The sequence below is a fragment of the Suncus etruscus genome, chromosome 11 (genome assembly GCF_024139225.1).
Source record: "Suncus etruscus isolate mSunEtr1 chromosome 11, mSunEtr1.pri.cur, whole genome shotgun sequence".
Classification (NCBI taxonomy): Eukaryota; Metazoa; Chordata; class Mammalia; order Eulipotyphla; family Soricidae; genus Suncus; species Suncus etruscus.
Window position 1 is genome coordinate 33,637,904 of NC_064858.1, and position 27,728 is coordinate 33,665,631.

The window sequence follows — 27,728 nt, forward strand, 5'->3', positions numbered from 1 at the left end:
AAGAGAGGCAGATGAGCTCACTAGTCTGGTCTACAGGAGCCAAACAAATGGCACAACTACGAGATCAGAAAAGACCAGCTTGGAGGAAAAGTGGGCGCTAGGCTGGGAACACGAAGGCCCTGGTGGGGGTGGTCTTAGGGATCTGGGGGTGGTAAACTGAATTAACTTTCTCGAAAACAATGAATGCCTTCCCCAAACCAAAATACCGTCTCACCTAACTATAAGTCCTTAAAAACAACTTGCATATCACAATACAGCCAATACGGGTTATCTTCCTGATGAACAACACGTAAAAAGTCAGCACACCAAATTTACCAAGACATCCCCATATTTAAAGCGATGTACACAACTCAAGTAGGTGGTCCGTATGCCGGAATGCATAGGCAGTTTAACATAAAAATATCTAATGATGGGCCCGGAGGCGTTTGCCTTGCAAGCAGCCGATCCAGGACCAAAGGTGGTTGGTTCGAATTCCCGTGTCCCATATGGTCCCCCGTGCCTGCCAGGAGCTGTTTCTGAGCAGACAGCCAGGAGTAACCCCTGAGCACCACTGGGTGTGGCCCAAAAACCAAAAAAAAAAAAAAAAAAAAAAATCTAATGATGTGATTCACTGCATTGAATGTAAGTTGGAAAAAAACACAAGAGCTTCTCTATCAATGGTTTTAGAAAAGCATCTGATAAATTTAAACAAGCCTTTTCAGTCAAAGCACACTAAACAAATTAGGGGGGAAAGCAACGACCTCTGGGAAGGACCCCACTCCAGCCCCGCTGACCAGGCGGGCATCTACCTGGCACCCAGGATCCCCGACTTCCTGGGAACTCATGGGGGCCTCGTCATAGCCCAGCCTCTCCTCGCAGTCAGCATCCAGGCTGCGAGCACCAACGCGGCCTCCAAGCATGAGAAGTCACGTGGAGCTTCACAGTAATGGGCGTGGGCAGGGGTCTAGCGGGCCCGCCCATCACGGCTTCACGTGACTGGTAGTGGCCACGCGGGGCTCCCCGTGACCGTTGGTGGTCACGTGTCCCCCCACCCCCCGTAGAGCAAGAGTCAGTGGAGCTGGCCCCAGCGAAGATTCGCGTGGGCGGCAGAACAGCCTCACAGCACAGAAAACAGAATCTGGAAACGACCTGGATGCCTGACAACAGATGCGTGGCTAAGGAAACTGGTATATCTCTATACAAATGTAGACTATGTAGCTGTTAGTAAAAATGAAGTTGAGAAATTTGTCTATACATGTTTGGACATGAGCCTATTATGCTGAATGAAATGAGTCAGTGGGAGAGTCAAGCACAGAATAGTCTAACTGATCTGTAGGATTTAAGAGAAAAAAAAAGAAGATAGTATGGTAATAATACCTAGAGAAAATAGAAATGAAGGCCAGAAAGACCAGCCCAAGATATGAAGTTTACCACAAAGAGTGGTGAATACAGTTATAGAAATAACTGCACCAACAAGTATCATGATAATGAGTGAGAGAGAGAGAGAGAGAGAGAGAGAGAGAGAGAGAGAGAGAGAGAGAGAGAGAGAAATAGAAATAGAATGCCTGTCTTTGAGATCCCAACGGGTAGGGGAAGAGGGAAATGGGGAACATTGTTGTGGGGAAAGTTATTGTCAGGAAAGTTAAACTGGTGAAGAATGGTGTACTTTCGATGCTAGAAACCCAACTATGAAAATTTTTGTAACCACTGTGCTAAAGAAATTATTATTAGTAAAATTTAAAAAATTATCACCCCTGACCATTTGATGGAAAAGGTAGCCCATCTCATTATCAAGTCACTGGAAGTATAAATCCAAAGTGCAATGCTACTGAAGTTATAAAAGATGGCTATTAGAATTCTAGGTATATGTGATTTGTAGTACATTAACTTTTTGTATTATAACTTGAAGATTTAAATGTAAAAATCACCAGGACAGTCCATACAAGTAGTGTATATACCATCTCACTTCTTATCACATGGTGTTTGAAATTTTTAGGAAAGTAATGTGAGCAACAAATAGAGGTTTACCCACCTATTCACGTCCATATCAATCTACGTAAATGATGACCTGATGGTCAAGATGAAAGACCAAGGAGATGATATTCCCTTAAGGAAAGACACTCTAAAAACATGTATACATTCCACTGAGCCCTGGCCCCCTGTTGAGATGTCTGAGCAACAATCCTGACGGATTTTAGCTAGACTCTAGACTGTTTTTTCAGGGCTTGGAATCACTTGGAAAGGCTTAGAAAGTCCACACGTGGCATCTGGAATAAGTCTGGAAGTGACAGTGTTCGGAATCACATCTGACCAAGTACTTCACATGTTGTTTCCATAGTGAATTATTTGGGCAGAATAAATAGACTTCTTTTTAAACCTACTCCCCTCCTAAAAGATGAAATTGTTCCAATTCAATTTATAGGCTCACAGCTAACTGTAAACATTTTTAAACAATTGTAGTTTGGAGCAGATTTCCTGATAGTGGTCTTCAAGAGCTTGGAAGTCAGTTTTTGGATTTCAACAGTAAACTGATGTGTCACTATTTTCCATTTATGCCTGTCTTTTAGACACATTTTCTTAATAATACTGGTTGGTTAGATAGCCCTTTTCTGGCTTCTGAGTGAAATCTGTCATCTTTTATTTACTAATAGCAGTGATGAAAAGCTAGTCTGCAGACTGGAAGAAGGGCTCAGTGACTTCTTGAAAGCACAAGGCCCTGAGTTAAACCCCAGCACATCCTTAGAAGACCTACACAGCCTCCTGCATGGGTCCCCCTGGCCCAAGGGGAGGGTTTTTAGGTTTATAAGTGATGATGAACTAAATAATAATAGAAAAGAATTTACCTGTAGGTATATAAAGTATAAGCCAACCCCTTCTCAGCTTCTCCATGCAGTGTCTTAACTCTAAAGGCAATGTGTCATCAATAAATGTCATTGCTAAGGATTGTAATTAGTTCCCCTGGAGGTCTAAGCCAAGATTTGGGCAGACTGTAGGAAGGAGAAATACTACAATCAAATAAGCAGCTGTAAAAATTCTAAGAGAGATTGAGGGCAAGGTAGTTCATGCCCAACTGGGACCATCCACTACTATGGCTCTCTAGGGGAATCTTGTCCAGGACCCATCTCCCAGCAGACTGAGTTAAGCTTTCTACAACTCAGCCCAGGGAACTTGAATTTTAACACTGCTTCCTAGATTAATGTGATGCCAGGCCAGGAGCAATACTTTACATGAGCAAAGAAGGCACATCTACTGAAGAATTTCAGGTTTTAGTTTTAAAACCTATGGAAAGGTGAAGCAGCCATTTAAAAATCTAGAGAGCCAACCCAAATCGCAGGCCTGGTACAATTAGAAGCATGATTAGAAGATGGAAATGGCGGGGGCCAGAGAAATAGCAAGCAGGGAGGGCATTTGCCTTGTACACGTCTGATCTAGCTTCTATCCCCAGCATCCCGTATGATCCCCTGAGCACCGCTGGGTAGGCCCACCCCCCAAAAAAAAGAGAGCTGAGGGAAATGAAACTGGAGAATAAGAACTAGAAATGTATGTCTTGTCAAAGAACATGTTTTGTTTTGTTTTGTTTTTTGGGGGGGCACACCCGGCAATGCTCAGACTCTATGTTCAGGGATCACTCCTGGTGGCCTTGGGATCTCAGGTCAGATACTTTATTTTATAAAAAAAAAAGATCTCAACTGGGACCGGAGTGATAGCCTTGATCTGCCTTGCATGCAGCTGACTGGTTTGATCCCAGCATCCTATATGGTCATCCAAGTCATTTCTGAGAGCAGAGCCAAGAGTAACCTGAGAGCTGCTGAGTATGGCACAAAAAACACCAAAAAGGAAAACTATACATTCAGGGACTCATTCTATACTATGTTACTAGAGAAATTTCTCTGATAGTGTAGAGCACCTGAAACCATGAGGTGAGTCAGAGCATCCTCTCCTGACCCCGAAGCCGGTTCTAGGTGTTACTTTTTTTTTTTTTTTTAAACCAACCCCCTCCGCTAGATGTTACTTTTGCAACTGCTTTTTGCCGTTGGTGATTGTTCTTCTCTTCCTTCCAGAAGGGTTAGAGGGAGAGGATGTAGTCTGAGTGGTTTGGGGAGTTTAAGTAGTGTTTTGCTTTTCATGAGTGTAGGAGGTTGAGATTGGTGTTACAATAGGAAGAGATGGTTTCTACATAAATTTTATCTGGATCGGAGTGATAACACACCGGCAGGGCATTTGCCTTGCACAGGGCCAACCAGGGAAGGACCTGGGTTCCATCCCTAACATCCCATATGTCCCATGAGACTGCCAGGAGTGATTTCTGAGTGCAGAACCAGGAATAACCCAAGTGCTGGGGATGTAGCCCAAATAACAATAACAACAACAACAACAACAACAACAAAACCTCAACTTTGTTATCAGAAAAACACATGGACTTAGCATAATGACCCTTTGTATTAGAGGTTTTTTTTTTACTGTGATATATTTCTAATAATAACTGTGCTTTAATTCATAAAGGTCCAGTGTGCTAACGTCCCTGAGACTCCACAGGGCACCCATGATACACAGAACTGGAGTCATACCCAGGCCTATACCTACTATAAGGGATTAAACTAGCAAAATAGTTATGGCTCAGCTGCTTTAGAGGTGACTTGGAAATAATTTTTAAGTGAGAAATAATTTTAAAATGACATACTAATACAGAACTATAAACTTAGATGGAGAAGTTGATTATCTGAAACATAGACTAAGTTGAATAAATTCATTCTCCATAAGGCATAAACTTAACAAGTCTCTATTCATTTATAATTGGGAGAGGTGGAGCCACTGTCCAGCATCCTCAGGGATGAGGCTTAGACCCTGAGACACAGGAGAGTGCTATACCCTGACTTTTCATGGGTCAGACCAAGTGTTAGAAAGAGGTCTTTCATCTAAACTTTCATTCCTTAATTCTGGATTTGATAAAAACAAATAGGCTTTGATACTAGATCAGGTGTTCTATGCTGTTTTTAACTTTATATTTTTTAAATTATACTTTTCTCATAATGAAACAATATGGAGTTCATTGAATCAAAGTATTTCTTTTTTTCCTAAGTGAGTCCTTTGTACAACTGACTTAATGTTTTTACTTACAATACATTCACTACTCTCCTCTTTACTTATGGCTATTTTCAAAGAAAAAGCTTTCCTTTAACTTCTTTAAGGCTTTTTAATCTGCCATTGTAATGGACAGAAATTTATATATGAAGTATTGAGGGGAAACATTTTCCTTGTTAGTTTTAAATCACGGTGCCAACTTAAGTTTGTAGATTCTTACATGCCTATCCATAGCATTTATTAACAATGTAAGTTCAAAGACTGATAAGAAAAACAAAAAGAACCAAAAACAAAACAAAACAAAACAAAAACAAAAAGCACTTAAGTCAACAGCTAACATTCTCACTGATGAAATAAAAACATTATAAGGGGAAAAAAGGCAAGGCAGCCACCTATTTCTATTCAACATGGTACTAAAATACCTCCCTAAAATATGAAAATGGAATAAAATACAACCAACTGGAATGAACATAAAATCATCTCTCTTCATAGATGACATGATCTTAAGTTGAGAAATCCTTAAGAGTCCACAAGAATTAGAAATAATTCCAATAAATTTCTTTACACAACAACTGACACAATAGTCATAGAGAGCACAAGTTAAGGTGAATGCCATGTAGTGCCAGGAACCAATCCATGTGATTCCTGGCAATACATGGCCCCCTCAGTTTTGGTGGATATGTTCTAGAAGCCTAGCACTGCCAAGAAGGTGTTGCTAAACCTTGGCACCACAGGGCCTAAGCAGTATCATATCCTCAGACCTTATAAATTAAGGTTCAGTTAACAGAGAATCACCAGGAGGGGCCACTCAGAGCCCTTAAGCAATGCCTAGAAGGCTCTCCCAACCAAAATTAAAAACTAAAATTAGATATGCTTCTATATTTAGTAGTAATTTGAGAAAGTAATTTTTTTAAATATTAAACAGTTTACCAAAGATAATAGAAGTTTTTGGAAAAAATTGATTCAAAAACCAAATGTCTTTTGCACTAAAATTATAAAATATTACAAGAGACATTTTAAAATAGTGAATTTTAACAGTAAGATTGCTAAAATGTCCATATTAAGATGATCAAAAGGGTCTATGCAATTTCTATCAAAATTCTGATGACTTTTCTTTTTACAAATAGGTGAAAGCATTCTAAAATTTATATGGAATCTAAGGAGTCTTAAAGAATAAAATACTGACAAACTAAACTGAAGACAGTCAAAAGGAAACTGGAAAAATAGGGGGAAAATAACTGGAAATCATATCTCTATCATGGGGCTAAAATCCAGACAATTAGAAAGCTTTTCAACTTTTAAAACTAAAAAAAAAAATCAAGGGACTGAACTCTGGTAATCAGTGGTATAGCTACTACCTTGCATGATGAGTTTGCAAGTTCATCACAAGCACCATACTACAACCATTGCCAGTGCAATGCTCAGCACAAATGTAACCACTTCCTGAAATTCCACAACAGAGTGTGCTATCCTTAGCATACCTCAATAAAATGTGTACAAATAATGCAAGTGAGAGAACCCTTAAGACAATAAAGAGGGTGGGGAAAACCTTTAAAAAGTAACTTAGGGGGCCAGGCGATAGCACAGCGGTAGGGCGTTTGCCTTGCATTGCAGCCGAGCCAGGATAGTGAGTGGTTCGAATCCCAGTCCATTATGGTTCCCCAAGCCAGGAGCAATTTCTAAGCACAAAACTAGGAGTAACCTCTGAGCATTACTGGCTGTGGTTGGAAAAAAAAGAAAAAAAAAAGTAACTTGATTAAGAAATGGCCTGCCATTTTTCTGGCAGAAAAACAGACAAGATCCTCTATAAAGTTCCAAAATAAAATAATGGCCATTGACTCATCCAAGGCAGACTGTCCGGTCTGATACTTCTATGGAATTCTCAGAATAGGTAGGGACAGATTCCTTTTTGTGAATGAACCACAGCAGTAGGGTACCACACCCTATACCCTCAGATGAAAATGACAGTTTAACAACTTAATCATATTAAACTGCCAAGCCACCAAATTTGTTTTATATCTATAGTAGACCCTCAACTGTGTGGCTGCAAAAAAACTCTGCAACATTAAAAATTTTTAATAATGTCAGCAACAAAGTATCAGGAAATCTGATGGGAAAAGTTACATAGAAATCTACCAAGCTCAGTGGGCCTAACATTATCACAGAAGGCTAAAAGAGCACTAACTAGGGGCCGGAGAGATAGCATGGAGGCAGGGCGCTCGCCTTGCATGCTGAAGGATGGTGGTTCGAATCCCGGCATCCCGTATGGTCCCCCAAGCCTGCCAGGAGTGATTTATGAGCACAGAGCTAGGAGTAACCCCTGAGCACTGCCTGATGTGACCCCCCCCCCAGGAAAAAAGAGCACCAACTATATCCTTATACAATGTCTTTAGAAACACCATGGAGATATGTAACAATTATTTCAAATTGACCCTTGTTGGTCTAAGTTTGGATGAATCCATTTGCCTTTGTATTGAAATGAAAATATCAGGTAATTTTTTTATGCCTCCAAAGGGTGCTAACGTGGTAGATGGGGACATTAGTGAAAGGAAGGTCACACTGATGGTAGGACTGGTATTTGAACATTTAATTCTTAAGAAAACTGTATTATAAACACCTTGGTAAATCACAGCACTATAATAAAAAAAAATATTTTTAAGGGGCCTGAACAATAGCACAGCGGGAGGGCATTTGCCTTGCACATGGCTGACCCAGGACAGACTTCAGTTTAATCCCTGGCATCCCGTATGGTCCCCCAAGCCAGGAGCAATTTCTGAGCGCATAGCCAGGAGTAACCCCTGAGTGTCACCAAGTGTGACCCAAAAACCAAAACTGAAAACAACAAAAATAAAATTTAAAAAAAAATGACTCAAAGACCTGAATAAGTGTTTTTCTTAAGCAGAAACACAAAAATGGGGCCAGAGTGGTAGCACAGCCGTAGGCCATTTGCCTTGCAAGCTGCCAACACAGGACAGACCTGGGTTTGATCACCAGCATACTATATGGTCCCCTGAGCTTGCCAGGAGCGATTTCTGAGCACAGAGCCATGATAACCCCTGAGTACTGCTGGGTGTGGCCCCAAAACAAAAAAAAAAAAGAAGATACACAAGATGGCCAAAAGCACATAAAAAGATGGTCAAAATATTGCTAACCATTAGAGTAGTGTAAATCAAAAGCAGAATGAAATACCTTCCTCTTATCTATTAGGCAGAGCACAACCATAAAACAAAAACTAAGTACTGAAAACATCACTGAGAAATTAAAATAAGTATTAACCCTGCAGGTAAGAATGTACCTGATATAACATCTATAGACAGTAATATATATAGCAAGCTCCTCAAATAAATAGAAAAATATTATATAGTCCAGAAATTACATTTTCTGGGTATAAATCTGAAAGATTGGAAACCACTTTTCAAACTGACAGTAAAGAAAGACTTACCCTAATTCAGCATTTCCAAACATCAGCATTTAAGAGTTAAACATTAGTTATGTAATAGGATAAAAACTCTTACTTCCTGCCTTTTCTTCAGATCTTCTTTGGCTGCTCCAAAACGTTTGGTTAACCTGGCTATCTTTGCCTAAGGGGAAAAAAATGTAAATTCAGACAACATGATATTAAAAAGGAACTAACCCACCCAACAATATTAGAATGAATAATTATAAAAATAATATATGGCAACTGCTCATAACATTATATTGGAAAATGAAGAAAATTGTGATCAATAACTTCTTAAAGATTAGATTATTTAGGCTACAATCAAAAGTAAAATTCTTGGAAAATATATTTTAAATGCTCTCTTCTAAATACTTTCAGAAATATTTTGTGAATTTATACTTCCAAATGCAGTACACATGAATATTTATATAGTATCTTAAAAATAATTTTGTGTTACTAACCACTAATGTAACCAGAAAACATTGTACATTGTTAGGTCAACATGCCAGTGAAATAACTTTATTAATAATTTTTACTGCTTATAAAAGTTGTGTGATTGCTTCACATTGCTTCACATTAGTGTCACACAAACACAAATATCTTGGAGTCAACTAAAGAGGTGAAGGACCTGTACAAAGAAAACTACAAAATGTTGCTTCAAGAAATAAAAGAGGACACACGAAGGAAAAAAAAAAAGAGGACACATGAAAATGGAGACATATACCCTACTCATGGACTGGTAGGATTAACATCATTAAAATGGCTATACTCCTCAAAGCATATTATAGATTTTATGCAATCCATTTAACGTTACCAATGACATTCTTCAAAGAAATGGATTAAACACTCTAAAATTCATTTGAAACACTAAATACCCATGAATAGCTAGAGCAACTCTTGGGAAAAGAAATATGGGAGACATCACTTTCCCCAACTTTAAATTGTATTACAAAGCTATAGTCATTAAAACAGCATGGTTTTGGAATACAGACAGACCCTCAGATCAGTTGAATAGACTTGAATATTCAGAGAATGTGCCCCAGATATAAAATCAATATTTGAAAAAGGGCAATAAATGTGAAATGGAGCAAGGACAGCCTCTTCAACAAGTGGTATTGGGACAAGTGCTCAGCCACTTGCAAAAAAGCAAACAAAGACCTTCATTTAACACCATGCACAAAGATCAAATCCAAATGGATTTAAGACCTCGATATCAGACCCAAAACCATAAGGTATATAGAACAACACTTAGGTAAAACACTCCATGACATTGAGACTAAAGGCATCTTCAAGGAGGAAACAGCACTTGTCAAACTAGTGGAAGCAGAGACAGACAAATATTAAGCTGTGAAGCTTCTGTACCTCAAAGGAAATAATGCTTAGGATACAAAAGCCACTCAATATTATTCACTCAATACCCATCAGTTAAGGGGCTAATATTGAAAATATACAAGAAAATATACAAGAACTGACAGAACTTTACAAGGAAAAAAACATCTAACCTCCCCCCCCAAAAATGGGGAAAAGAAATGAACACTCTTAGTCAAAGAAGAAATACAAATGGCCAAAAGACATAAAAAAAAATGCTCCACATCACTAATCATCGGGGACATGCAAATCAAAACAACTCTGAGGTACCATCTCACACCACAGGGACTGGCACACATCACAAAGAATAAGAACAATCGGTGTTGAAGGGGATGTGGAGAGAAAAGAACTCTCATTCACTGCTAATGGGAATGCTATCTAGTTGCTAATGGGACATCTAGTCCATCTAGTCTGACCTTTATGGGAAAGAATATGAAGATTCCTCAACAAAAAAAAAAAAAAGGAAATTGAGCTCCTGTATGATCCAGCTATACCACACTCAGGGATATACACTAGGAACACAATACAATTCAAAAATCCCTTTCTCACACCTATATTTATTGCAGTACTATTTACTATAGCCAAACTCTGGAAACAACCAAGATGCCCTTCAAAAGATGTATGGCTAAAGAAACTGTGGTGCATATACACAATGGAATATTATGCAGCTGTCAGGAGATGAAATCATGAAATTTTCCTATAAATGAATGTACATGGAATCTATTATGCTGAGTGAAATAAGTTTGAAGAAGAGAGAAAAACACAGAATAATCTCACTCATCTATGGGTTTTAAGGAAAATAAAAGACATTTCTATAATAATGCCCAAAGATAATAATATATATGTATATATTATTTAAAAGAAATAAATGAAACCAAAAAATTAAAAGAAAAAAACAACTGAAACCAAAAAAGGGCAATAAATCGTATGTATTGAACAGGCATCAGGCATATACTTGAAAAAAAAAAGTTGTGTGATTGCAATTTTTTTTTTGGTTTGTTTTTGGTTTTTGGACCACACCAAGTGATGCTCAGGAGTTACTCCTGGCTCTGGGATCAGAAATCACTCCTGGCTGGCATGGGGACTATATGGGACACTGGGGATCGAACCAAGGTCCATCCTGGGTCAACCAATGCAAGGCAAATGCGCTTCCGCTGCTATTGCTCTGGCCCCTGATTGCATATTTAATCTCAAAACTTATTCATTGAATATCTGAAAAATAATAAAAGGCAGAAAATTTAAAAATTCAAAATAAACTTTGTTTTCTTTAAACCTTTAACTCACAGGAGTGAAATTTGATTTTTGTTTGATTTGATTACCGTTTTTTTTTTTTTTCCCAAGCCTACAGCACCCAGTATTCCCAAGCGGTCTCCCATCCAAGTACTAACCAGGTCCAACCCTGCTTAGCTTCCGATATCAGACGAGATCTAGCGCGTTTAGGGTGGTATGGCCGTAGACAGATTATTGTTTTTTATTGTGTGGGTGCTACTATTTCAGATAAAATTTTATTTTCAAGAATGATGAACTACATTTCTGGGTTTCTTCATTAGGCCTGCCTAAAGAAGAATTCCTCCAGACAATTTTATAGAACATAAAATCATTATGAAAATGAAATTATTCTTTACTTTTAAAATTATTTATAGAATAAAGTCATTTCTAAAAAAGATGCTAAACCTTAAATATCAACCCATTGGATATAGCCTGTTGCTTCAATGATAAGCAGTTAGTCAAGATGAAGATTTCCCCCAGAACTTTATATGTATTTATATTTAAAATACTCAAGAGCACAAAGCTAAATTGTTTTTTAGTTTTTCTTTTTTCTTTGGCCACATCTTGTGTCGCTCAGAGTTTACTCCTGGCTCTGCACTCAGAAATTCTTTGGCTTGTGGGACCACATGGGATGCCGGGGATAGAAACCACATCTGTCCTGGGGTGTACAAGGCAAACGCCCTACTGCTGAGCTATCACTTCGGCCCCTATTTTTGTAATTTTTGAGAAAAACATATGAGGAAGGTTTTTTTTATAACCCAATTAGCTATATATGTCTCATCTTTTGTCTGAAAATATGGCAAGCATTCTTTAAATTCTAAGTTTCTAACAAACTTTTGTTATATACATGAAGAGAAATAAAAACCAAAAGTTTAAAAGGATCACCTCTAAAGTTTAGAGATTAAAATTCAGTAGTAAGGGAGAATGTAAAGTATAAATTCACTTGTACATTATTTCCATCTGAGGTATTCAAACATGTTTCTATGACTAGAAAATTAAATGATTGGTAAGAAGTCATTTAGGTGTGCAAAGAACTGGCATATGTGAAGTTCTCTTCCACTTCAGACCCTTGCAATGCATACACCATCAACACTCAGCACTCTGGGCATTATGTAGGTCCCAGTAGTATAGGACTACATCAGCCCAGTTGCTGAGTATTGCTGGGAGGAGTCCCAAGTATCATTTAATAGTTTTCCTCCCTAGACTACCAAAATACTATTAACAAAGAAAACAAGTCAAAATTAAGTTACTGTCTTCTGCCATTCAATATTATAAAAGGAAATTAAAAAAAAAAAACAGCCTTTTCTTTGCTATATTAACTTAGGAAACTTTGTTTTAGGACTACATTTGGCAGTACTCAGGAGTTCAAGAATCAAACCTGGGTGAGCAAATATTCTATCTGCTATACAATCACTCTGGCCCCAGTAAACTTAAAAAAAAACAAAAAAACAGAAAAACAATCCTTTATTCTTTTAAAAATTTAACATTATTTTGTTAGTTTTCTTTTAAAATAAACAAACAATCCTCTATGTCTCATTTGATCCAAGAAACCAATATATAGTTACTCTACCCTTGATTATTGCCTATATTTCATTTGCTCTTGGATTGTTCCTCATACATAATTTCTCATATAATTAAACAATAGCAATTATTTACATTTATTTATAATAATAATATAATATATATAATATATATTTATATATATTATATATATTAATATATATGATATATAATATAATAATATAATAATAGCTATTATTTACATTTTATATATATAATAATATATTTACATTTTTATATTATATTACATAAATAATATATTTACATTTTATATATATAATAATATATTATTATTGTTCCTCATACATTGTTTCTCATATAATTAAACAATAGCAATTATTTACATTTATTTATAATAATAATATAATAATATAATATATATTTATATATATTATATATATAAATATATATAATATATATAATATAATAATAATAGCAATTATTTACATTTTATATATATAATATATTTACATTTTTATATTTACATTTTTATATTATATTACATAAATAATATTTACATTTTATATATATAATAATATATATAATATAATAATATAATAATAGCAATTATTTACATTTTATTTTATTTTATTTTTTTTGGTTTTTGGGCCACACCCTGTAACACTCAGGGGTTACTCCTGGCTATGCGCTCAGAAGTTGCTCCTGGCTTCTTGGGGGACCATATGGGATGCCGGGGGATCGAACTGCGGTCCGTCCTAGGCTAGCGCAGGCAAGGCAGGCACCTTACCTCCAGCGCCACCGCCCGGTCCCAATTATTTACATTTTAAATATTGCTTTGTTTTCAGGCCATACCTAGCTATGTGCAGGAATTACTCCAGCACTGTTCAGGAAACCATATTGGGGTGTCAGAGATCAAAACTGGGTCAGCAATGTGCAAAGCAAGTACCCTGCCCATTGTCCTATCTCTCCAGCTCCCTTCTCAATGTACCTTAGTTTTTAATACTCCTGGTGGTACAACAGCATCATTTTGCAATACTGGGGTAGCAGGATGTCAAGGATCAACACAGTGTGAGGTAAAAATAAGGATAAATATCATCAGGGTAGGATGCTTCTTAAGGCAGGGAATACCATAAGTTTGATATCATAAGTTTGATAAGGGTCACAGGAAGAGATTCTTCCTTATAGCCAACAGAAATAATCAATTCTGCCAATCTTTTGTTCTTGAACATGTAGCTTCCAAAAGTATGAGACAGTAGGTTTCTTTTATGTAAAATACCAATTTATGGTACATTTTATGGCACCCCCTACAAAACTAACAGAGGTTTCTTATTTCTAAACTTTAAAAGTCAAATGTACTTTATCGTCAACATTAAAGTCAGTTATAAAAATAATGACATGGGGGGCCAGAGCAATAGAACAGCACTAAAGCATTTGCCTGGTACACGGCCAATACAGGATGGAGCCTGGCTCAAATCCCGGCATCCCATATGGTCCCCCAAGCCTGCCAGGAGTGACTTCTGAGCACAGATGCAGGAGTAACCCCTGACCACTGCTGGATGTGACCCAAAAAAACAATAAAAGTAAAATAATAATAACACAAATCTACAACTCAAGTCAATATACAAACCTGCAGTTCAGTAAGGACTGTTTTATGCCTCTTGTTACATTCAATCTTTTCCACTCGTGTTTTTAATTCTGCCAAAGTCTTATCAAATACAGTACATTGAAGGGCACATAATTTTTCTTCCAGCAACCATTGTACAACCTAAAGAAGTAAGTATTACTTTATTATAGCAGACATTTCAGCAAGAGTAAATATAAATAATAAACATTCTTAATACGACAGTACCAATGTATCAACTAGTTTAATAAGAAAAACAAGTTATTATCCATAACATGATGCTATATACTAAAATTCTTCAACTTCTCTATATAAGAACTACTGAGGGAAAATATTAAAAATAGAAATAAAATGAATTTTGCTGAAATTAAGGCACTAATTTTCTCCCTATGCCCTTTTATCATGAATTATTTGGGGGGACACATTCAGCAGCGGGTGAGGGATTACTCCTGGCTCTGAACTCAGAAATATTCCTGGCAGACTTGGGGGGACCATTTAGGATGCCAGGAGTTGAACTAAGGTCAGCTATATGCAAGGCAAAAGCCCTACCTGCTGGGGTCGAAGTGGTAGCAGAGTGGTAAGGCATTTGCCTTGCATGCACCTGAACCAGAACCGACATGGGTTTGATCCCCAACATTCCATACGGTCCCCCAAGCCAGGTGCAATTTCTGAGTGCAGAGCCAGGAGTAACCCCTGAGCACCACTGGGTGTGGCCAAAAAAAAACAAAAACAAAAAGCCCTACCTGCTGTGTTATCGCTCTAGCACCATGATTTAATATCTTCAATAATAAATTTTGTAACTCAATCACCTTGAGATACCACATATACTCGAGTATAAACTGAACTTGGCTTATACTCAGGTCATACACCCACCACCAAATCAAATGCACATAGTCTCCAATCATCTTCTGTGGTCTGCTAGAAAGGGCAGTGCTTCAACTCAGTCCACCAGTCATTGATGAGCTGAAGAGGTAAGCAGCTGAACTAATTTACAGGATGCCACTGAACTATTTTTTTTTCAGATATGCTACTAAGTGTATCTGAAATTAGAGGTAAGACTAAAGACATTTGCAGCCATTTATAGCTACTAAATTTTTTAGAAGATAAGTTTTTATTTGGTATGGAGAATCAATTCAGTGATACAATCACCAAGACTGCTTTTCTGTTGAAACTAATTTAATATTATGTGTCAATAATACCTCAATTTTTATTTTTATCATTTTTTAATAATTTCTATTTTAACACTGTTATTACAAAAATAATTAGTTGGGTTTCAGTCATAACCAAAACAACCCCCTTCACCATACAACCTTCTCATCACGAATGCCCCATCTCTTCCCTCCGCAATCTCTGGCTGTATTTGAGACAGGCTTTCTACATCCCTCACTCACTGACATTGTTAATATAGTTCACAGTGTAGTTATTTCTCTAACTGTACTCACCACTCTGTGGTGAGCTTCATATCTTGAGCCAGTCCTTCTGGCCCTCATCTCTGGGAATTATTTTAACGTCTTTAATTTTTTCTAAAAACCCATAGATGAGTGAGACTATTCTGAATCTCTCTCTGACTCCCTCTGACTAATTTCACTCAGCATAATAGATTCCATGTATAGGAAAATTTCATGACTTCAACTTTCCTATGGCCGCATAATATTCCATTGTGATTATGTATCACAGTTTCTTTAGTCATTCATCTGTTGAAGGACATCTTGGTTGTTTCCAGTCTGGCTATTGTAAATAGTGCTACAATGAATATAGGTGTGAGGAAGGGATTTTTTTTTTTTATTGGATTTTTGTGTTCCTAGGGTATATCCCTAGGAGTGGTATAGCTGGGTCAAATGGAAGCTCAATTTCCAGTTTTTTGAGGAATCTCCATATTGTTTTCCATAAAGGCTGGACTAGACAATATTCCTACCAGTAACGAATAAGAGTTCCTTTCTTCCACATCCCCGCCAGCACTGATTGTTCTTGTCCTTTGTGATGTGTGCCAGTCTCTGTGGTGTGAGATGGTACCTCATTGTTGTTTTGATGTGCATCTCCCTGATGATTAGTGATGTAGAACATTTTCTCATGTGCCTTTGGCCATTTGTATTTCTTCTTTGACTAAGTGTTCATTTTTTCTCTCCATTTTTTGATGGGATTATATGTTTTTTTCTTGTTAAGTTCTGTCAGTACCTTGTATATTTAGATATCAGTCCCTTATCTGATGGGTATTGGGTGAATAGCTTCTGCCATTCTGTGAGTCTTTTGTATCCTAGGCACTATTTTCTTAGAGGTGCAAAAGCTTCTCAACTTAATATAGTCCCATTTGTGTATCTCTGCTTCAAATTGTTTGGAGAGTTTGGAGCTGTTTCTTCCCTGAAGATGCCTTTATTCTCATTGCCCTGGAGAGTTTACTTACGTATTGTTCTATATACCTTATGGTTTAAGGTCTGATATCAAGGTCTTTAATGCATTAGCATTTGACCATGGTGTATGATGTTAGCTGAAGGTCTGAATTTGTTTTTTTGCAAGTGTCTGACCAATTGTGTCAACACCATTTGTTAAAGAGGCTTTCCTTGCTCCATTTTACATTTCTTGCCCCTTTATCAAAGATTAATTGATTGTATATTTGGGGATCACTCTCTGAATATTCCAATCTATCCCACTGATCTAAGGTCTGTTCTTATTCCAATACCATGCTGATTTAATGACTATTGTTTTGTAATACAATTTAAAGTTGGGGAAAGCGATGCCTCCTATATTCTTTTTCCCAAGGGTTGCTCTAGCTATTCTTGGGGGTTTATTGTTACAGATGAATTTTGGGAGTGTTTGATCCACTTCTTTGAATTATATTATGGGTATCCTTTAGAGGGATTGCATTAAATCTGTACAATGCCTTGGAGAGTATTGCATTTTAATGATGTTAATCCTCCCAATCCATGCAGGGTACATACCTCCCTTTATGCATATCCTCTTTTATTTCTTGACGCAGGGTTTTCTAGTTTACTTTGTATAAGTCCTTCAATCTTTAAATGGACTCCAAGATATTTGAGTTTGTGTGACACTAATGTGAATGAGGTTGTTTTTTTAATGTTCTTTTCTTCTATATCATTCATGTATAAGGCCAATGATTTTTGCACTTTAAGTTTGTAGCCTACCACTTTGGTATATGAATCTAGAAGCTTTTTGGTAGAGTCTTTATGGTTTTCTAAATATAGTATCATGTCATTTGCAAACAGTGAGAGCTTGACTTCTTCCTTTCCTATCTGGTTGCTATTGATATAGTTTTCTTGCCTAATTGCTATGGCAAGAACTTCTAGCAATCTATTGAATAAAAGGGATGAGAGGGGGCAGCCTTGTCTTGTACCAGATTTTAGAGGAAAGGCTTTTAATTTATCACTATTGAGAATAATGTTTGCCATTGGCATGTGGTAGATGGTCTTGACTATATTGAGAATAATTCCTTCCATTCCCATCCCATTTTTGTTGATATGGTATATTATGTTGATTGATTTACGTATGTTAAACCGTCCTTGCATTCCTGGAATGAATCCTACTTGGTCGTTGTCTATAGCCTCTTGATGAGGCACTGGAGCCTATTTGCCAGAAATTTGTTGAGGATCTTTGCATCTGCATTCATCACGGATATCGGTCTGTAGTTTTCTTTTCTTGCAACATCTCTCTCTGGTTTTGGTATCAAGGTGATGTTAGCTTCATAAAAACTTTTGAGAGTGTTCCTGATTCTTCAATTTCATGAAAGAGCCTGAAGATATTTGTTAGAAATTCCTCTTGAAAGGTTTGAAAGAATTCGTTAGTGAATCCATATGGACCTGGGCTTTTAGTTTTGGGAAGACTCTTGATGATCATTTTCATTTCCTCAGTAGTGATGAGTCTGTTTAGATATGCAAGGTCATCCTGATTTAACCATTGAAGATTATAAGAGTCCAAGAATTTATCCATTTCCTCCAGGTTTTCATGTTTTGTGGCATATTTTCTCAAATTAATACCCAATGAATCTCTGCAGTATCTGTGGTGAACTCCCCTTTTCATTCCTAATCTGGTGTATTAGATTTCTCTCTCTCCATTTGTGAGTTTTGCTAGTGATTTATAGATCTTGTTTATTTTCTCAAAGAACCAACTTTTGCTTTCGTTGATCTTTCAAATTGTTTTTTTGAATTTCCATCTCATTGATTTCTGCTCTAAGCTTTGCTATTTCCTTTTGCCTACCTATATTTGGTTATTTTTGTTGAACATTTTCTAGTTCTGAAAGCTGTGTCATTAAGCTTTTTATATAGGCCTCTTCATCCTTTCTGATGTGTGCTTGCAAAACTATAAATTTTCCTTAGTACTGCTTTTGTTGTGTGCCATAAATTTTGACAGTTTGTGTCTTCATTGTCATTTGTTTCCAGGAATGTTTTGATTTCCTTTTTTATTTCATTTCTGACCCACTGGTTGTTCAGTAGTGAACTGTTTATAGTTTCCAGGTGTTAAAGTTTTCTTCTGTGTTTCTTTGTAGGTCACATCTAATTTCAGTGCCTTGTGGTCAGTGTAAATAGTTTGCACAATTTCTATCCTCTTGACTTTATGGATATGTTTTATGGGCTAGTATGTGGTCTATCTTGGAGAATAACCCATGTGCATTGGAGAATGAAATGGAAGAGAGTAGATAAATATATCTACTAGTCCACTCTCTTCCATTTCTCTTTTCAGAGCTAATATATTCTTGTTGGGTTTCAACAGGTTGACCTATCAAAGGTTGTCAGGGCAGTGTTGAGATCTCCCACTATTATTGTGCTGGTATTGATATCTTCTTTCAGGTTTGTCAAGAGTTGTATTAAAAATTTTGCAAGTCTATCATTGAGTGCATATATGTTTAGGAGTGTGATTTCTTCTTGCTGTACATATCCTTTGGTTAGTACAAAATGACCATCTTTGTCCCTTATAACTTTTCTGAGTCTAAAGTTTGTCTCATCTGATAATATGGCCACTCCGACTTTTTTAAGGTATTGTTTGCTTGAATGATTTTCCTCCAGTCTTTGATTTTGAGTCTATACTTGCTTTGATTATTCAGATGTGTTTCTTTTTTTTTTCTTTTTTAATATAATTTTTATTTTGATCATAGTGGCTTACATATTGTTGACAATAATATTTTAGGTACATATTTACATAAAATCAGGGGGATTCCCATCACCAATTTAGTTAGACTTCTTTTTTTTTAATTAATTAATTAATTTATTTTTTATTATGACAACAAAGATGCAAAGAAAGAGGACAGGGTAAAGTTAAAGTGGAAGCCCAATCACCCATAAACAGAATTCTCGGTAGTCCCATCGATGATATCCCAGCCTTGAACTTTCAGCCAAAGAACATTAAGAAAAACAAAACTGAACCCATGTACAATACAATTACTTTGTCCCTCAAATCCCCAGTTGTAGTACATACTATTTCTTAGCAGCACACAATATAATCTAAAAACATTAGACTTATGTAACTCCTTAAACATTGAGGGCAAAGTACATTTCTCTAGTTCCATGCACATGCTTACTAGTTTAAGTTAACCTCAAAAGTTTTAGTGGGTTGTTTTTCTTAAGGATTGGAGTCAAGGGAACATAGTAAAAAACGGTATTAAAGTGGCATTTGTTTGCATAGGCCCACCAAAACATAAGGGACATGGAAAGACAAATTATGGTCTAAATACAAGGAGACCCTACCCCTGAAGTTTCCTGGCACAGGACTGACTCTAGGCTCCAGGCAAACTAGTCTGTCCAATTCAAGTCATCGTCTGTAGTGGCAATACACCTCCATTCCTCACATATTCTGTTGTTGGTATCATGCTTCTGTATTAAAGATCCTGGGGTCTGCATATCCCATATCACAGTCAGGATGGTGCAGAGCATCCTCTCGTTTCACCTCACACTTAAGGGGCACTAGAGAGAACCATGTCCTGTAGAGCAGGTCACTGTTGTTGTCAAGTCTTCTCAGTGTAAATGGAAGTCTCTTTTTAGGAGGTCGATGTCAGACGCTTGGTAGTGTTTTTCCTGGTAGAGGACTGCTTCCAGCTGTTGCTATATAAGACCTTGGATGTTTCGTAGATAGCTTGCCTGGTTCTGGCGTGAATGGAGGATGCCCGTTCTACTGAGGCCTATGCCAGGTCATTATATCAATGTTCAGGGTGTAAGGTACATTGTACTTAGATTTATTAGATAAGAACTTATCTGTATGTATGGTGTTTTCCCATTTTAATGTGTCTATGCAAACAAGGATCAATGCCATGAAGCCTTATTGGTGCATCTGGAGGCAATAGTAACAAGACCAGCAATTTCCATGACATAGTTCAATCATAGGCATCAAACTGAGGGACAGTTCCAACAACAATCCTTACTGAACAGCTTACAAAGAAAAGACAAGATGAAAAGTGGATAGAAACATCATGGTAGAAGAATATATAGAGTTATATCAGTTAAAGAAAATACCCATAAAATATTCAAAAGATATATGTGTTCAATATGTGTTCAATTTGTGTCCTTCTAAATAGTTGTAGGATTTGTTAGGTCTACTGTATGTCTTAGGTCAGAGATTAGAACTGTGTGTTACTGAAGTTAAGAAGGGTAAATCTGGGGTACTGATGGTTGGGAGGAGCATATGTTCACGCGGGGGCTAGCGCCCCCGCGTGAACATATGCTCCTCCCAACCATCAGTTTGCACAATATAGACTGGTATGAAATTGTCAGTGACAGCCTGAGTATAGCTGAGCAGCTATCTGCCACCTACCAGATCAAACTCCACCCATAAGCACCACCCTAGGCCAGTGTCCGGACCCGGCCTGGGAGTGGGGAAACCCAGGGTGCCCCGTCATCTCCTTCCAGGAACCCACCTGGAGATCCGGAGGAATGGGGGAGAGGGGGGTTGGGTGACCCAGGTCCGGGCCCCCCTACCCTAGGCCGGGCCAAGAGGCCGCTGGCACATGCGGAGGCCTGCCAGCTGCCCACCCGTGCCGGCTAAAAATCCTGCTCCAGATGTGTTTCTTATAGGCAGCAAAATATTAGATTCAGCTTTCTTATCCATTTTGCCATTCTGTGTCTCTTAACAGGTGTATTTAGTTCACTGACATTGAGAGATAATTGTAATGAAATTTAGTGTCTTCTTTGTGTAGAAGTTTGGTGTATCTGTTGGTCTTTCTTTCCTTAAAGTAGACCTTTCAGACCTGTTTTTTAGGGCTGGTTTTGAGTCTGCAAAGTTTCTGAGCTGTTGTTTATCCGTGAAGCCATGTATACTTCCTTCAAACCTGATACTGAGTCTGGCTGGGTGTAGTATTCTAGGTAAAGCATTCATTTCATTGAGTTTTGTCACTATATACCAGTGATAGCTAACCTTTTTGAGCTGAGTGCCCCAAACTGCCGCACAAAACCAAAGAATTTCCTCAAAAGTGCCAGCATGTCAATTAATAACAAATTATTTTCTTTTTTTTTAAAGCCAGTCAAATTGTGCAGTGGGAGGGTTATATACCAACTTTTGTGATACTAATGTTAATAAGTTCTGATAAACCACTGCCATCAGACCAGTCAATAACAAGATTTTAGTATTTCTAAAAATTATGCGGCACGCGCTGCATATCTTTATTGTGGACCTTCCTGCGTGTCAGCTGCAAGACCTTTGCGTGCCACCGCTGGCACGCGTGCCACAGGTTCACCATCGAGGCTATATACCATCACCTCCTTCTGACCTTGAGGGTTTCTTGTGACAGGTCTGCTGTAAATCTTAAGAATGCTCCTTTGAATGTAATTTGCCTCTTTTTTTTTTTTTTTTTTGGTTTTTGGGCCACACCCGGGGTGCTCAGGGGTTACTCCTGGCTGTCTGCTCAGAAATAGCTCCTGGCAGGCACGGGGGACCATATGGGACACCGGGATTCGAACCAACCAGCTTTGGTCCTGGATCGGCTGCTTGCAAGGCAAACGCCGCTGTGCTATCTCTCCGGGCCCGTAATTTGCCTCTTGATCTTGCTGCTTTCAGTATTTTATCCCTATTTGTGAGATTCGTCATTGCATCTAGGATGTGTCTTGGGATGCTTTTCTTCTGGTCTCTTTTAGCTGGTGGTACTCTTCTGGCATGCAGGATTTGGTTGCTGTATGTCTTTATCTCTGGGAGTTTCTCTGTAATGATATTCTTGACTGTTGATTCTTCCTGGGTCATTGGGACTCCAATGATTCTTAAAACGTTTCTGTTGAATTTATCGAACATTTCTATTTTCATCTGTTCAAAATCTGAGTGTTTTTTCCATCGTCTGATCATTTGCTTTGAGATTCTTTTCCAATCTCTTCTGCTGTATGGAGTTATTATGCATCACATCTTCCAGCTCACTAATTCTGTCTTCAGCTGCTGTTACTGTATTGGAGAGGCTTTCCACAGAGTTTTTCATTTCCTCTACTGCGTTTTTCAGTCCCGTTATTTCAGTTTGAAGTTTTCTGATTTCTATAGTTGTGGTCTGTTCAAATCAATCTATGCTTTCTTTGAGTTCTACAAACTTCCTCCATATTTCTAGTCTAAACTCCTTATCTGAGAGATTAATTAGGTGGTTGGCATTTTTTGGTTCATCAGAGCTGCCATCTTCATGCTCTATGCATGCTGTTGTCCTGCGTTGTTTCCTCATGGCCACAATAGAAGTGTGATTCTTACTCCATGTTGTGATGGGGTTCGTGTTCTATCAGAATTGCGTGGCCATGAAGTGAAGCGAAGAGGCCACGATCTTTTTTTCTTTGCTGTGTTCTTCTTTGTCATGGGGGATCCACCACTGAACTATTTAACCCACAATGTTCTGCGCTTTATATGAGAGCCATAGCAGTGATGATGATATCTGCAAACTTAGTGATGATGACAATGTCTATGCTAATACCTTCACATCAGATACAGCTGAAGCTGTTTGGACATACAGATGTGGAGGCATATAGTTTTGAAGGATTTTAACCATTATGATTTAGTTTCATTACCTGTTAAGCTATGGTTTTCTGCATTTTATTTGAAGTTTTAAAGTTACTGTTGCTAGTTTACAGTTTTTCTTTAGCAATAAATATTGAAAAACATTTAATCTACTGATTCCTCATTATTATAATAGTTTTAGGTATATATTTTTATTTTTGAAATTTACCAGTGGCTGCTGCATTTTCAACCTCAGCTTATACTCGAGTCACTAAGCTTTCCCAGTTTTTAGGGTAATATACTCGAGTATATAAGGTAGTTACAAAGCTGTTAGTGGTTGTTTCAGTTCAACACTCATCCTTTACCAATGCACATTTCCCACCACCAAGTCTCCAGTTTCTCTCTCATCACGCAACTAAACCTGCTTCTATAGCAGAATTTCTTTTATTGCTCTCTCTCCTTAAAAATAAGAAAGAGGGGGGCCGGGAAGGTGGCGCTAAAGGTAAGGTGTCTGCCTTGCAAGCGCTAGCGTAGGATGGACCGCGGTTCGATCCCCCGGTGTCCCATATGGTCCCCCCAAGCCAGGGGCGATTTCTGAGCACATAGCCAGGAGTAATCCCTGAGCGTCAAATGGGTGTGGCCCAAAAACCAAAAAAAAAAAAAAAGAGGGGCTGGAGCAAAAGTGCAGCAGTATAAATTTTGCCTTGCATGTAGCTTATCCAGGACAGACCTCAGTTGGATCTCCCATGCCCCATATGGTCCCCCAAGCCAGGAGAAATTTCTGAGCGTATAGCCAGAGTAACCCTGAGAGTCACCAGGTGTAGCCCAAAAACCAAAAAGAAAGAAAAAATACTTAATATAGATTTTTTTTTCCAGTTTTTCAGGTCACACCTGTTTGATGCTCAGGGGTTACTCCTGGCTAAGCGCTCAGAAATTGCCCCTGGCTTGGGGGGACCATATGGGACGCCGGGGGATCAAACCTCTGTCGTGCGCTTGCAAGGCAGACACCTTACCTCTAGCGCCACCTCGCCAGCCCCTTAATATAGATTTTTACATATAGGATTTAGAACCATGAAATTAGTTATCTTAATGATTAAAATATTAATATACAAGACTTTAATGTTTCAATTAATTAAGTTCAATATAGAAAAAAGTTGGAAATTGAATTTTAACTACTAAAGCAAAAGGAACTTTTGGTATTTTCCTCCATTTTGATCATTATCAACCTATCTAAAAATATAATAAATGCAGTTTTACGTAAAGAGTTAGAAATAATTTTTAAGTCAAGTGTTCTACAAATGAGCCACATCATCAGCTCTCTCATAGGATCTATTATTTTTGTGGGGTATTTTTGTTTGTTTTGGGTTCGCACCCTGTTGTGCTCAGGAGCTAGTCCTGGTTCTATGGTGAGGGCTCACTCCTGGCAGTACTCAAGAGACCAGTGACCAAACCAGGGTTGGTCACGTGAAAGAACCTTAACTGCTGTACTCTCTCTCCAGCCGTTAATATGGCTCTTAATTTATCATCTAAAATACCTTTTGTAGCTTCTGGTTAATATCTCCTTTGGCTGTAATCTTAACTTGAAATTCTGCCTCATATTCTTCATCCATGTATCGCCGACGTTTGGACTGCACATTGTCCATGTCCTCTGATTTAGAACGCTTTCTTCTGGAAAACTCACCTAACAACAAAAACCATGATGTTGATAAAATGTTTACAGATCTTAATTTCCACACTCCAGCTTTAATACGATACTATTTTTAGTGAGCACAATAACATCATTAGTTATTTTATGACCTACATTTAAAATTAGAAAAGCAGATAGTCTTGCATGTTCCTGACCCTGTTCAATTCCCAGCACTTAAGGTTTCCTAAGCACCACCAGTGGTGATCAGTAAGCAGAGACAATACTAATCCCTGCCCCTTTCCTGAAGTAGCCCAAAATCCAAAACAAAACAAAAAAAAGGAAAAAAGAAAAGCTGATAAAAAGCATTGAGCTTAAAATTTTTAATTATTTTTAATTAGTCAAATAAGAATTTACTATTGGAAATGGAGAGATAGTACAGCAAGTTGGGCATTTGACCACACAAATATGACCAAGCAAATCCAGCATAACATATGATCCCTATAGAGTCAAGTATATGCCCTGAGCACTCCTAGGTGTGGCCTTCATATAGACAAAAAAAAAAGGGGGGGGGGCTTACTAGTAAGTAAGAAGTAAATATACAATGTGAACATGTGACACAATACTCATTACTTAACATTTTATAATGAGCTGGAAAATAGACTAACAATATGATATTAGAAATCACCTTACATTCATTCCTTTTACTGTATGAATATTTTTTTACTCATGAATTTTCTCTCAAAGTACTCATTCTCATGTCAAAGATTTCTAATAACTGTACAGATGTATAGTTTTGTTCCTCAATGATCTTTTCCTTTGATAAATTTAAGAAAATTATTGATAAATCAACAGTCTCCGGAAGATAAGTCACTAACATATCCTAAGTAAATCTCAAATATAGAAAAGTAATATTCATACTGTTATTAAAAAAAATCCAAGTTGAGTGTGGGGGTCGGGAAATGGTTGACAAAAGGCTGGAGCATATGATCTGCATATAGGAGCAAAATATAAACCCCACAAGGAGAGTTGATGCACCACTCAGAAAAACAAGTAAATTTTGTAAAAAAAAAAGAAAAGAAAAGAAAAGAAAAGATCATAATGTTCTATTACAAAGTTATAATTTTGTCTGGTTCCTGGTTCCATTAGTTTCTCTTCCCGTGAAGCTTAAGAACTCTAAACTTACTGAGACCTCTTTCCATTGACTTATATCACCCTTGACAAAACCCTTTAAGACCTATACTCTAAAGATGTATCTAAAACAATTTCTTTCAGCACATTATTAAGCTATAGACTATTATTAAATGATAAACATTATTAAATTATTAAACTATCAGCATATTATTAAGTAAAATTTACTCTTATGGCATTATCAAAATTAAAAATATGACTATAAACATTACAAAGATTATTGAGTTAGTCATCAACATACTTATTTAACTGTGACTTACTTAAGCTGCAAAATTCAATCATCTCATGACAGAAAAGTTCAGAAAAAATAGAGAAAAAAGTCTAAAAAACAAATATTTTTCAAAACAAGTTTATTTGTATATGCTTACTTTTCTCAAAAGGTCTTTCATCTTCATGTATTACTTGTTCTTCTTCCTCAGACTTCCTGTCCTTTTCATTACTTTCTACTTCTACGAAAACAAGAAAGAAATATCTTATATTAATAAAAGCTCATTATAAAGAACTTTCTTTTTGGTTTTTGGGCCACACCAGGTGACACTCAGGGGTTACTCCTGGCTATGTGCTCAGAATGGCTTGGGGGACTATATGGGATGCCAGGGATCAAACCGAGGACGACCTGGGTTAGCTGCATGCAAGGCAAACACCCTCCTGCTGCACTACTACTCCAGCCCCAATATAAAGCATATTTTTAATATAACAATCTAGTTAATAATCTATTTAAAAAAATAAAAGTTTGAAATGTGCAACATGATAAATAAAAATGGAGCATTAACTGGCAGAAATGACCAGTCAATGCACAATAAACTAAAGAGCACACGGGAAAAGTTGATATCATGATTTAATTTAAGTAGGTTTGTGAGAAGGGATACTTCAGGCAGTGCTCAGCGCATACTCAAGGCTCTGTGCTCAGAGACCATCCAAGCAGTGCTCTGGGGATAGAATCCTGCCTCTCTGGACATGGAGTGCCAGGTGATAGAACCCATGTCTATAAAGCAAGTGCCTTAACCTGTTGTACTATCTCTTCAGCTCTACCCAATAGTCCAATTTTAAAACAAAGAATTTCCATTATTTTCTATTACCAAGAGATTAATAAAAGGCAAAATGATTATAAAGCACTTAGATTCCTCTATAGTTTTTATTAAAACCAAAAGGGTGATAGAAGTAATTGGGAGGGGCGCACACCTGGCAGGCTCGGGGACCACATGGGATGCTGGAGATGAAACTTGGGTCTGCTGCATGCAAGGCAAGCACCCTCCCAGCTGTGCTATCCCTCCAGCCCCAAAAGTCACAACAACTTTTAAAATTACAAATGATTATAAAGTTCAAAACACCTAATATTTTTTAGGTGCAAAGCAGGTTAAATCACAAAGTTATTTAATGGTTTAGGATAGTTCATACAAAAAGGAATGGGAATGCTCTCCGGTTAATTGGCTCCCCAACAATTTGTTATATTTCATCGGTCTTTATGATCCAAATTAATTGAGCATCCACAGGGTACATAGTACTATAAAAAAAAATTAGTATTCCTTCTCTAAATACCAGGATTTTAATGACAAGAACTGAAGTTTATGTCAAGGCTGAAAATTTTTAAGCAGCCTTACTGTAAAAATAGGCAATAGACTATGAACCTCTAAGGCAATTACAAATTTTTCGTACCTAGATAAAAACTAAAAAACAAACAAAAAAACTATAAAGAAACCGGAGACAATACAGCAGGTTAAGGTGCTTGCCTTATACAT

The 27,728-nt window shown here is 37.5% G+C and overlaps 1 protein-coding gene and 2 pseudogenes across 1 annotated transcript in view; 1 reads left to right on the forward strand and 2 right to left on the reverse strand.

Annotated features, from left to right (window-relative positions):
- Window positions 1-27,728, reverse strand: part of ATF7IP (activating transcription factor 7 interacting protein) — a 120,383-nt gene that overhangs the window by 35,237 nt on the left and 57,418 nt on the right. Inside the window, 4 exon segments of the mRNA XM_049783693.1 lie at window positions 8,577-8,642; window positions 14,286-14,423; window positions 24,710-24,855; window positions 26,358-26,438. Coding sequence (XP_049639650.1) covers window positions 8,577-8,642; window positions 14,286-14,423; window positions 24,710-24,855; window positions 26,358-26,438 — 431 coding nt within the window.
- LOC126023362 (uncharacterized) lies at window positions 3,818-4,074 on the forward strand (annotated as a pseudogene).
- Window positions 11,208-11,326, reverse strand: LOC126023731 (uncharacterized; annotated as a pseudogene).